This window comes from Quercus suber, unplaced genomic scaffold (assembly GCF_002906115.3).
Source record: "Quercus suber isolate HL8 unplaced genomic scaffold, Cork oak 2.0 scaffold_703, whole genome shotgun sequence".
Classification (NCBI taxonomy): Eukaryota; Viridiplantae; Streptophyta; class Magnoliopsida; order Fagales; family Fagaceae; genus Quercus; species Quercus suber.
Genome location: NW_027070144.1, coordinates 83,502 through 97,216, shown reverse-complemented (window position 1 = coordinate 97,216; position 13,715 = coordinate 83,502). Strand labels below are relative to the sequence as shown.

Below are 13,715 nucleotides of genomic sequence, written 5' to 3'. Positions count from 1 at the left end.
CTCTCTCTCTCTCTTATATATATATATAGTCTTTAGAACTTTTATTGTTAAGAAAACCATAAACCATTATGATTCTCAAGGAAAATTAGACACTCCCAACATTGGCTGCAAAAATCATCTACTCGTATCAGTTTTTGGCTTTTTCTTGTTTATTTGGAGGTATGTTCGGTTGAACAACTCTCTAAGTAAAAGTAAGAGTATTGATTATTTCATATTTTTTATTGCACACTTCATAGATACTCCTTTTGAAATTGTGTTTTCAATTTCAATAAAAATGGTGAGATTATGTTTAAAAATACGATTTCAAAAGGAGTGTGTAGGAAGTGTACAGTAACAAGTATGTAACTAATTAGATTTTCCCTAGATATCTTCTACTAAGTTTAGGATTGTGTGCATCTTTTCTACCATATTTGAATCTCAAGTATAGCATTTACCTCCCCCCACACCCCCCCCCCCCCCCCCCCCCCCCACAAAAAAAAAGGCAACGAAATTAAAGGCAGTGTGACAGAAGACCCATCCCACTCTGGGTAATAATGAGTAGGACACATATCTTCTATGATCACAAAAATAAAAGCAAGCCCGTTTTCTTTTCAAATAGGTTCAAATTTTAATCATCGATTAAATCATTAAAATTGGTTTTAGACCCATAATTAAAGAGGTGTCTAGTATGCCAAATGTCTTGTGCACCTGAAAGCAACAATCAATTACCAACAATGGAACATTGAACAATCTATGAATATTTCATTTCAAGGAACTATATGAGTTGCTTTAACATAGGAATAGTTCTGTGCATAAATATGAAAATAAAAAAATAAAGAAAGTGATCGATTGGGTTTTAAGTAATTAGAGGAAAACCAGTAATCATTATATCATGTAGTTAAAAACATGTTTTCCCTCTATTTTTTCAGCTATATAAGTTGGTTAGATCATGAAAGCATGCATCTTAAAGTAGATAGTTCCAACCGCACCTATTTTAGAACTCGTCCTACGCTACAACAATATGGCATCAAACCACACCATAAAAGAACAAAGGAAAAGACAATGTTATTGAGGATATGATCATATAAGTGTCCTTTTGAGAAAACGATAAATGAGCAAATGGTTAGGCAGACATGCGTAACTATTCATTTTTTTTTTTTAACTTTTATTCAGATAGAGTTTAGTGTGATAACATTATTTGCATGATCCAATATTCTAGCTCTCCTATTTATCTTTTCACAGAAAAGATAGTTCAATACATATAATGATTATAAAGAAACTCCAAGGAGGTCTACTATGCATGTTAATTAATTATTATAGCAACCACCTAGCTACAAAGGGCATATTAGTCTTGTACTATTGGCAAAAGTTGGCAATATGACATAATGTATTGAAGCATTGAATCATTTGGCTTAAATTTAATCATATATAAGTAATTCATACCACTACATACCCTTAGTAAGATGATCACTCTATAAGTATAAATACATGTGGGGTGTGGGGAGGGTAAGGGCTGAAAATCAAGTCTCCAGAAGAGAGTTTTATACATACATACACTTAGATTAAATTAGAATATAATTTCTATCTTATATTAAAAAAAAAAAATTCATTTTTTTGTTACTTTTTTGCGAAAGTGACGTGAGGAACAAAACGACATCTTTTATGGCTTTGTCATGGGTAAATATCTCCTTGGCAGCATTACTTTGGGATATCAATTAGGTTTAAAATCATCAAATCATTGGTCTCTTCGAAATTAGTATAAACAAATGAATTAAAACAATGGCATGAAAGAAACTTTGGAGACTATCGAAAACCTAGTTGGTATCTTTATTCATGTAGATAAAGAAATATCTTTCACAAGATGGGCCAAGTTGGGCTTTTCAATTCTATCAACAATACTTCAATAATAGACACAGCATTGAGGAAAAGAAATATACACATTTCCATGGTCACAACCTAGACAAAATGGTCATGTCAAGCTGTGTGAGAAATGGAAAAGAAAATTCCCATGAAATAGCCCCACGTTTGGCTCAGCTTAATTGTTAACTCAAATTCATTATGTTTTCTTTTTCTATTTTTACAATTTCATTGATTATATTTTCTTTCATCATCTTTTTTCCCTGTCATATCCTTGGAATAGTTTTCTAGAAAGCAAGCACATCGCGATGGTTTCTAGGCCCTCTTTCAGGCCCACACCCGTGGGCATGGTCCTTCAAATACGCCTGGTTGGAAATCATAAACTACAAGATATTTTTTCAATGGCATAAGTATAAAAAGCAAGATGGACTTTCTTTCCCATCATCACCACCTGGGAAATTCTCTAATAAATTTAAATAAAGCATAAAATAATACTTCAAAACAAATTTTTGATATAAAATAAAAATTTTATTCTAACTTAATCTAAGTGTATATGTTTGTGAAACTTTCTTCTAGACACTTGAACCTCGATTTTTACTCCTTATCCTTCATGAGCATTTATATTTGTGAAATGACTATTACACTAAGAGTGTGCAATAGTACTTCAAAACAAATTAAGAACTACCCAAGTAGCAACAAAGAAATAAGAGGGTGGGGAATTTATTAATACTTGGAAATATTACCAAATAGAGACAATGAAAAGAAAATGTTGTGCTACAAGTAACTCAATTTTTTTGCTATCAATGGAAAATGGTGCATCCCCCATGAAACAGAAATCCAAATGAGTCCGAACATGGGTGAAAATAAAGGGTACAGTAAAATCATAGATATATGATATATGTGTTGAAGGGGGTTCTATTTTCAACCACATATGACATATAGGCTTTTTGTACGGACAACAGACAAGGGCAGAGAAAGAGAGAGAGAGAAATAGCAGCAGTGAAATGAAAGCATATAGATTAAGCATGTCTTTTAGGGTTTTCTTGTATGTTCTCATTATGAGCCAGTGCAATTGACGACACATTCATCTCCCTTTTTCATTCATAGTTATCTCTTCCTTGAAAGCAACCTTAGAACAACCCCAGCTTTGCCATGTCATGTGGTCCTAGTAATTATGCCAGTCTAAAGTGGTCAGGCTCAGTTCTAGAGAGAGAGAGAGAGAGACAAGCATGTTTTGAGATAAGTGGGGAGTGCGGCATGTATAAATGGAAAGAAAGTTTGACAAAGAAATAAAGAACCCAAAAAGAAAAAAAAAAAGAAAAAAAAAAAGGAAGATAGTTGAGAGTGTAAAGGAGTTTTAAGTGTGGATGGGACTATTGCCATTTTGAAATAAGATGAGATGGGGTTTGTAGTTAGGGCAATTGGTGATTGGCTATGTTTTGGAGAAGGTCTATGCATATGACAGTGGCAAGTACAAGCACAAGCACTCTTTGTTTTGAGAGAGAGAGAGAGAGAGAGAGAGAGAGCTTTTCAAAGAAAAGCTAAACAGATAAGCACGCATGGGAGGGAACCTAACGACATTCTGAAATAGAGTTGATAGATAGACATGGAAGAGAGAGAGAGAGATAGAGAGAGAGAGAGAGAAAGAGATAGATAGAGATAGGGGAGATGGGATATCTCTCCTTTTGGTGAAAGTGACATTAAATTAGAAACTCAGTCAAAGGAGCATCGTCTCTCATGGCAGGCTCACAGTGCATGATGCTCCTTTGAGTGAAATAATTGTCCTTCTTATAGCCTCACAAACAGCCACGTGTAGGTTACTAATCATGATGAGTTATAGACCTGGCAGCAGCAGCAGCAGCAACAACAACAACAACAAAAAATTGTGCTATATGAATATGAATATGTGAGTCCTCCAATAAAACCTCACATGTTTCTCAAAAAACCAACCCTAGCTAGCATGTACACATATAGATATTCCACATACTTTCGCACTCACACACACACAAACAGTGAGAGAGGACATGAATGAATGAAGATGAATATGGAGTCCATGCAAGATCTTGGCGATTGAATTTGAGGGGCTTGTTGAAAAGTTTGAGGAGGTGGAGGGAGCTCACTATCAAAGTTACCACCTGCAAGCCACGTGAAGTGGTACAATTATACTTGGTATTTTCCTATCCACTAGCTTCCCAAATATCCCTCTCTTTTAAAAGGACCAACTAAGTACTACTGTTTACCCAAAAGAAATTTTTTTTAAAAGAAAAAGGTAGTTCTTTGTCTCCAATAAATTCCTCTTCTTTGGCCCTTTACCTCCTCACCATCTTTTTATTCAAAACTAACTCTCTTTCTCTCTCTCTCTCAACCCCAATGGAGGTCTAGCCGTACTATAGCTTTGCTGTCTTTCTCAAGCTCTAGTCCTTGACTAATAAGAGAGGTAAGTGCATAGTCTCTTCCTCTTTCTCTCACACAAACACAGACACCCACGCACGCACACACAAAGATACATACACATACAGTGTATCTTCAGGCTGTCTTTCTCAAGCTCAGGTGGAAAACAGTAAAACATGGCTGTCTTTCTCAAGTTTAATTTCCACTTGCAGATTTCTCGAGGTTAACCAAAAAAAAGAAAAAAAAGAATTGAAACACGTTGAAGGAAACGTCGTTCTCAAAGTTCTAGCTAGCGGTACTGCCACGCGTTTGTCACAAGGACTAGCTAGGGTTGTCCAAATGCAATTAAAATCACAGATGTATACTTCAAACAGTAACAATGGCAATGACCCCATTTCCTACTGTGACCAACCATTTTTCCAAAGGCCTTTATTCAATGACGTCAACAACCCCAATTCCAATTCCAATTCCAAACATGAAGACCCATCTCTTTTATCTTTTCTCAACTTTCCCTCTCCCTTTGAAGATGACTATGTTTTCTTCCCACACAACCATGATATGTTATTTCAATTCCAACACCAATCTTGCTTATTGAGACCTGACAATAATACCATAACTGAAACCACTGTCCCCAACAGTATTAACATGGTCGATTCCAACAAAAATCACATCAACATGGTCGAGCTGATCCCAAGAAAAAGATCTTGCAAGAGAGATCGGCACAGCAAGATTAATACTGCTCGTGGACCAAGGGATCGGAGAATGAGACTGTCCCTTAAAGTTGCCCCGGAGTTTTTTGGTCTTCAAGAATTGCTAGGCTATGACACGGCTAGCAGAACCGTTGAATGGTTACTCTTGAAGTCTAAGGATGAAATCACGAAGCTAGAGAGAGAGAAGAAGCGAAGTAGCACTAGTACTAGTACTGTTGGTGGCAGCAAGAGTGCTAATTCTTCTGCTTCTGATGAGTGTGAAGTTGTATCTGGTATCGATGATGTTGCAGTTAATTGTGACGGAGATCAACAGGGCAGTGTTTCCCAAGAGAAACCGTCGACTAAAGAGAAGAAGATTAGGCACTCACAGTCAAGGAAGAGTGCATTTCACCCACTTGCAAGGGAGTCAAGGGAAAAAGCAAGGGCAAGAGCAAGGGAAAGGACTAAAGAAAAGTTGAAGTTGATGAGGAGTCAAGTAGATGACTCAAAGTTATGTGAAGAAGCAAGCAGATTAGGTTCTTGGAGTCCCTTTGAAACTGGGGAAGAATCTGGAACACAAAGCCAAAACATGAACCCTTCATCCTTGGATTTGGAGGTGCTACCAGAGGCTGAAGAAGGAAGCTCCACTCATGCCCGAGATCATTCAGGGGCTGTAGAAGACATGGTTAATAGTGAGGATTACTTGGTGTTTTTGGCTTTTAATTCCCTGCACAGCACAGGATTTCCTCAAGAGGTATGTTTCAAAACCCAAGTTTCCTCAATTTTACAAAGATGTTCTGACATTTTATAGTGCTTTATAATATAATAACGTACTTATTAATAATCTAGCTAGCTAGCTTTTGTGTCCTATGACAAACATGCATCTTCAAACAGATAGTGTCCAAGATGTACATTTCTTCAGATTTTTCTGACCACCTCAGACAATTGTTTGCAGCTTCAATTTTCAGAATTTCCATTCTTTGGCAAACCATGGGAGGCCAACAGCAATAATAATCAATGCTAACCGGGATTATCCCCAGCATCATCGATGCATCAAGTGAATAAACATTAGCAGTATGAAAAATGATGCTTTCTTTCTGTTTGGAATGTAATATAGAAAGTATCTCTTGTTGTGTAATTTCTTATGAATTATCTTGTAAACGATTGCTATGTCTTTCACTTTATAATAAGAAGGTTATCTTTCTTAATTTGCTTCTCTTTCAAATGCAAACTTATGAAGTCTTTTGTGGTTAGTATGCATTAACAATCTGTAAATGCCAATAGATGTATTTTATATTATCTATATTTATTCTTCATTTCCCCCTTAATTTTAGGCCTTGCCTGCCAAAATCTCCTTATGATTTGTATTTTTAGGATCACTTGACATATTGCCATGCTTTGATGTAATTTATTTTTGGAAAACTGTTAGGGTTGCTTCTCTATAGTATGTATGTTTTCATGTTTGTGGTCTAACTTCCTAAGTGCATTTTAGTGAATGTATTTGGTTTATCTTTTAAGATGTCATTCCAATGAATGAATTTGGTTTATCTTTTTAGATGTGATTGAATAGACGCTTGAGTGATCCACTATCCATTTTCAGGTCATGTTTTCAAAGTCCATTGGCACCTAGCTAGGTAGTGCAATTTCAACATATCAATTATCTTATTGCATCACATAACAACATAAACCTTGAAATCAATTCCCATAATATATGGAAAGTTTAACAGGGAAACACATAAACACTTTAAGAGGGAACTTTTATCTTCTAATGTGGAAATAGAGATTTATGGCCATGGAGCTGTTCAGGGTTTCTAATTAAGTGCAGGTAATAGCAATGATATTACTGAATTAGCTTCACCAAAAAAATAAGGCTTGAACTCAAATTGATATCTGATCAGAGAGGAGGAAAAGAAAAAACCCTAGACTAAGCTTTTTATTTATTGTTAAATTATACATACATCTCCTGTGTGTCTTAAACTTATGACCTCACTCTTCACTTTTATTTTATAAGGGGAGAAAATATCTAAGCTCTAGATCTCATTGGCCCTTAGAATAAGTGTTATATTTTAACATAAGATCCTAACAACATGAAACGCTTCTATATTTTCCCAATAAAACTGAAGTTTCTAAATACCTTTAAAATATTTGTCCAAACAAGAACTTTCATCCTAATTAACTAGCCTTTTCTAGAATAGATATGTAGTAATTTACCTCAAAGTGTAATAATTTTCTCACCTCCAAAAATTACCTTCATCAATGTTTTTCAATTCAACTCTAGTGTTAGTCAAGGTGTTCCATCTTAAATATGTTTTTATCGTAGTTTTAGATTGCTCATATGATACAATTTAAGTCTTGGCTTACCTCTGATGCATAGGTGCATTGGAGGTGACATGGGGTAAATACGTGTCCTATATGCCTTACACTACAATTTACAAAATATATTGCTTATATTATTAATTGATCTCTCTTTATTTCCATTATGAGCACATCATTTTTTCAGATGTATCACAGTCAATAAAAATGATTTATAAATAATTACTTATGGTTTATAAGTGAACAACACAAGTAATGAGTAGACCCACAAAACCATTAATTTCTTGTGAATATGCAAATCATATTATGAATTAAATGTGTCTTTTCTTATTTATCTATTAATTTCTGTTGGATGTACTAATATCTGAAGTTTGCTGTCTCCATGGGTCTTCAAAGTCAAATTGTCCATGGCAGACGCATTTAAAATTTATAATCGAAGAATATATTAAAGCTTCCTTCTTCTAAAGAGTTTATTTGGATCTCGAAATGAGGGAAAGTAAAACAAGAAAATTGTTGTATTGCTCTAAAGATTGTTTTCTTTTCTTAAATTATTTTAACCATTTTCCCTTTCTTTTCAAACATTAAATCTAAGTTTGAAACAATGGGTAAGATGTTGAGAAATTGATAAAGATAATAATCTTGCCTATACATGGAATAGAAAGAACTTCTTTCTTATGCTCTTAGTTTTAATTCCACAGTGAATGTAATAGTTAGGCAATTTTTTCCCTTATTTTATGTAATAACGCAGGTCTTCTCCTTCTTGTTGACTCTTTGAATGTCCCTGCTCAAGCTGTTTAGAAAAGAACCAATGCTACTGGTTGTCCATCATAGAGTGTAGCTTACTGGTTGTCCTGTGATCAAATTTTGATGAAACACTTAGAGGCATGCCAGCATCTCAGATATATGGATGATGTAAAACTGACAACACAGCCTTAAGAAGAGTGAGCCGTCTTTGCAGTATAACATAACATATTTACATAGCAGGGAACGATTGGTAGTTCGGGATTTTCGTTCTTCTTCTGTTTCTGAATATAAGGTGTTTTTTCTGAGGAAAGATCCAACAATAACAATGATCACATATTGAGGTCAATCATGATGAAGATACTTGGTATCTTAGACAAGAAGATCCCCATCAACAAAGAAATTCCACTTCAATATCGCTGTGGACTAAAACGAAGTGTTTTATCAAGTCAAGACTTAAAAGAAAATTCTGTGGCTCAAAATCTTCCATAAGGTAGATTCTTAAGTAAAATGACTAAAATCTACTTCCATATCTTTTTGCATGTGAATTGAAAAGTTTACCACTAAGATCCTTAAAGATTTCCATTTCGTTGATATGGCAGGAAACAGTATGCATCATTTATTTGATAAAAATTTGCAATTTTTGCAAACAATCTATTAATGGATGATTGAACCTTCCTTATATCTTTGATAAAAATGCACATTTGGCATGTTTTATCTGCTACTATGATTGAAAATATGAAATAAAATTATTCCATTTTCATTCTAATAAAATTAACCCAAGCTTCATAAATACTGGAAATTAATATTTCCATCCCTTAAGGAGATTGGTAATAGATAGTAAGAAAGGAAATAAGGAACTAGAATGTATTCGAAATTAAAGTACCTTCTCCAAATGCTAAATTTCAGGCTCTATTGATGAATTATAGAACCTGCCTCTAAGGAACTGAGAAAATCATTCAATGGAGAAGGGTAAGTTGCTGATTAAGTCTATGACAATTTTTATTTGTCCTCTGCAAGTAATGGACTGTGCTTATGAATAGGAATGTGGAAGTCATGGCTGAGACAACAGACCTAATAGGTAAAAACAGAAACGATATTGGTAGATTTTTATTTTTCTAAGTTATTAAGGAGATGGGGAAGAGGTCAGAAAGTGTAGGCGCCAATACAAAAGGACTATTCTGACTTCTATGATATCTTACACCCTGTAGAGTAGTTTTGTGTGTGTGTCAGTGTGTGCAAGAGAGAGAGAGAGAGAGAGAGAGAGAGAGAGAGTTGCTTTTGAAGAGGTTGTGATCTTAAAGGTGGAGGCTATAGTGCATGCAAAAACAACCAATTCATCTGCTATACAGAAATATAGTTGTAGTTCACCCTTCCCTCTACAGTAAGAAAGATATCCCCATCTTTGGAAATAAAATTTAATTTAGTGAAGATGAAATAGCACAAAGGAATTCCTATATTTCCATAAGTATAGTGCCACTACAAATTTATGAGAAGTCTTTCAGATTGCAGGCTGAGTACTACAAGGTTTTGTCACATCATATGAAGCATGGCTTATAGACAGTATTTTATAAATGAACAATTTAATTGATAAATATCTCAATATATTATCTTACTAGATAAGATATACTTATTATGGTTTTTTATAATTTTTTTTTTCAGTTGTGCTGATACGATAAATTATCATACTTGCTTGCCTATAAATTTAGAAGATGAATGTCAGTTAAAATTCTGGACCTTGCTTAAGAATATTGTGAGCAATATAGAAGCATGTTTATGTACTCACAGCATTACCATTGCTTAGTTCATTTATGATTTTTATGTCAATACTCAAAATTTAATTTTAGTGCCTTTTAAAGGTAGCATTAGCTCTTGAGTGTGTTTGAACTCCCCATGAATCTCCAAAGAAATTAGGAAAGTAGAAGGGACTACTTTTCTAACCAAGCCATCAAATCTTTCATTTATCATAAGAAAATTGATAGTAATATTATATCATATAAGCTCAAGAGATTTTTAAATTGAGCTCAAGAGGAACATTTCTACATCAAAAAGGATCTATGCAACTAACCTTATATATCATATGCACAAGACTTGAATTAAAATTTAATGACCTTAATCATGATGACCGACAACAGATCATGAGAAAATTGAGGCCCACCATGTTTAAGTTATGTTCGGCATGTGGTGTGGAAGATGATGGTAACATGTTCATGTTTCATTGACACTATGCCTCTATTCAACCTTTATGTCCTTTATTGTTCTCCATGAACAATAGACAAAACAAACTTGTATCAATCCTTCTAAAGAACTGGATGCCCCAATTATTTAAGGATTGCCACATGATTCATTGCATGACATCATATGTTAATTGTAAGCATGACATCATATATGCATGGTAAGTTATATATATATATATAGAGAGAGAGAGAGAGAGAGAGAGAGGTAAGTTGACAAAGAAAGTCAAACAACTTCAATTATCTTGGTTGGAGGAACCATGAGTCAATCAAATTGACTTGTTAAGAAAAGGGATATTGTGGGGTTCCAGTTAGTTTAACTGGTAAAGTCTCTGATGGTTGAATAAGAGATCTGAGATTCAATTCCTGCTTATATCAAAAACTCATTAAAAAAAAAGAATATTAGTGTTTCACATTTTCTTATATACATTTTGTACACACAACATTTTTTAAGAATGTCCACATTTAATACACGATGTTCCATTATGTGTATGGAAAGTGTATACTTTGAGTGTGAGACAATCAAAATCCTTAATAAAATCATCATAAAATTATCAAATCAAATGAGAAAGTCCAGTAGATTCATTGTTGAAGAGAATCAATCTCTTGTAAAAGTTTGAAGAGATGGGCGTAGGACATTTAAAATGAGGCTGAAAACAAAGTTGGTTGAAGAAAAGTGCAGCCACTTGATTTGGGTTGGAGTCATGTAGTGAATGATGAGAGTGATTCATTAGCTTTATGCTAGTCTAGGTATATGTGCAAAGATATGCAGGTCTCGGATTAAAAAAAATAAAAAATTTATGAGGTTGGAAAACAATGATTCCTAAATCAAGGGTTCTAGAATGGGTATGAACCTGAAGAACAAGATTCTTTGATACTCTCAGTCAATACAGAAACTTTAGGCACACAGGCTTTAGCTAGCCTTCTTTATAAATAGGAAAGCATAGTAAGGCACATTGTTTATTATACCTAATTCTCTCTCTCAAACATGATTTCTTAATCCCTTTCACACCCCAAAGAAGAAGAAGGAAAAAAAAAAAAAAAAAAAAAAAACAGAATTGGGTGTAAAAATTGTATATGACCACTAGCTCTAGGATCACGTGAAGCAAGATCAATTATTATGTCATTTGAAAATATAACCTCTAACACAAAATTAAGAATTTTCAGTTTTGCTCATGTATATATAATATTTGTCATCTGGAGCTGAATGAGAAGCTTGAACAATTATCTTCCTGTTTTTCCAACAATTTCAAACATAGATAATAGGAATGCATACCAAAAGTGCAATTAGTTTAGACCATACCCTGGATCTAAACCTTCTATTTAGCTTGGAGAAATTCTTGTCATATGAAAATATAACACTAGTGTAAATTCACAAATTACTTTGTATGTATGAGCATGAGCATATTTATAAGTTAACGGCCACCAGACTGTAACGCAAATACACCTGACCTAATGCTTAGAGTATGCCACGTCATACTTATCCCGACCTCGGTGATGGTAATTTGTAATTAAAATCAGACATTTCTAATTAACTGTAGAACAAGCAAAGCAAAATTGCATTTATAAGACAAAGTTTAAGACCTCTAGCATTAGGGTACAAAGTAATTAAGCCAAACATTTATCAAACAATTTTTTTTTTTTTAAATTTTATATAGAATTATTAGGGTAGAAATCTAAGGGGTGGGGGAGCGATCAAATTAATTGAAAACTTATGTCTATATTTTTGAAAAGCACCATCTCCTATATATCTGAAATATAATTAAGCCATTTTTATTTTATTTTTTTTGTCGTTGGGAGGGGAATCACAATTTCATGCATCAAAAAGAGGAAAAGGACAAAAAATATATAAAAACAAGGTCTAATGCAGGTCAAGCTGAGTAGTGGAGGTCAAGCTTGGATCGTTTTATTAAAAGTAATCTCAAGTACCTTGGCTTTTCAAGAGTGAACAATCGAGTCAAGCCAAATCCTAGGTTGGTCAATATTTGTGTCCTACCTTTCCTAGGAGTGGTGGAAGATAAGCATAGCAATCCCATAATAATAATAAAAATAACCGGTAAATTAAGTGTTAATTTAGAAATTGGTTATTTCCGGTAGCTTATTTGAAAAAAATGAAACAAAAGTTAAAAAATTAGCTTATTTCTAAAAAGCTGAAACTAAGCGTGCGTTTGAGTGCAAATGAATGTTAACGTTTGTGAGTTTGCGTTTTTGGCTGGGTCCTATGGCACTATTCATGACCCAACCAAAAAATCAGCAAAAACGCAGATAAGCAGCACTATTAATGACCCACGACACTACTCATCATTAAAAAATATTTTGCTACAGTATTTTCAGTAATAAGTTTTCAGTTTTTAGCAAAATAAGCAGTATTCAAACAGACCCTAATAGTTAAATTATTTTTGAAATAAAGCTGAAACTAATTTAAAATAAAGCTGAAATTAAAAGTAATATGAGACTCACAAATAATACTTAAAATAAACAAAAAGTAAGCTTATATAATGCTGAAAGATAGACGCTCCTAGAAATTGACTCAAAAGTAAATTTTTATAAGCTTAGGGATCATTATAAGATGAGATTGGCTTAAGGGAATTATGTCAACCCCTTTCTTTTAGGTAAATTTATATGACAACTCTTGAATATATATGGGTGTGGAGCTACTTATATATTTCTTATGTGTTTTTAGTAGAATATGACCCTATTTATTAAGAAGTTGGGAATGCCTCAAGAAGATTAATTTTCCTACACTCATCTTTTACTTTATTTATTATGATACGTAGGGAATAAAACATAGTGAACAATTTTATATTTCTCTTTATGGTGGCAAGATTAATTCATTACCTGGCTTAGTTAGCATTAGCAATATATATATTAAAATTTTCCTCTAACTAATATACAATAGTAAGAATATATATGTTTGTGTGACAACATGAGACTAACATTCTAGCAAAAGGTCTTGTTCAGATGAGAGGGAACAGTATATCTATCAAAGAGCTTTAAAAATCTAGAGTACTTTGCTATAGATATTTTGGAACAAAAACTGAAGATCCATTGGTATCTTCTGAAAAGTAGTCCTCACACTTGTTCTAGCGGCACAAAAATTGCTAGAGGCTTGAGCTACCTAGCTACCATGTTCTTAAAAAAAATCTAGATGTCTTCAAAATGATCAAGTTGCTTCCACTTTTCTTTAATTTTTTTTTATTTTCCCCCATAATTAAGATAAAGCTGGCAACCGGAGTGTCCTAATAGCAGTTCAAAGACATGTAGCATTTACTATACCAATTTTAGGATCCAAAACAATAATGAGGTTTTAGAAGGTCATTAGTTCACATGCTTGTTAAATTTTCAAAAGTAAAATCTTTTTAACTCAATTAGAAATGGAGATATGCCCTACAAGTTTGAATCTTATTAGTAGTGTTTTAAATGTTTGGTCAAGAGTCTTACTCTTTCATTAACCACATTTATATTAAAATTTGAAGTTTTCTAAAAAATAAAAAGTTGTTGAGAAGTTTAT

At 33.6% G+C, this 13,715-nt stretch overlaps 1 protein-coding gene across 1 annotated transcript; it reads left to right on the top strand.

Moving 5' to 3' along the window:
• Nucleotides 1-3,791: 3,791 nt before the first annotated feature.
• Nucleotides 3,792-6,124, top strand: LOC112024719 (transcription factor TCP18). Its single transcript, XM_065766401.1, has 3 exons — nucleotides 3,792-4,273; nucleotides 4,440-5,670; nucleotides 5,872-6,124. The coding sequence occupies exons 2-3, from the start codon at nucleotides 4,567-4,569 to the stop codon at nucleotides 5,938-5,940; spliced, it is 1,173 nt and encodes a 390-aa protein (XP_065622473.1). The 5' UTR covers nucleotides 3,792-4,273; nucleotides 4,440-4,566; the 3' UTR covers nucleotides 5,941-6,124.
• The last annotated feature ends 7,591 nt before the right edge of the window (nucleotides 6,125-13,715 follow it).

What these genes read in the sequence shown, in the direction of transcription:
- LOC112024719 (XM_065766401.1), top strand. Translation starts at nt 4,567, where the DNA reads ATGCAATTAAAATCACAGATGTATACTTCAAACAGTAACAATGGCAAT. An exon ending in GCACAGGATTTCCTCAAGAG is followed by an intron (nt 5,671 to 5,871) that starts GTATGTTTCAAA and finishes AATTGTTTGCAG; the next exon opens with CTTCAATTTTCAGAATTTCC.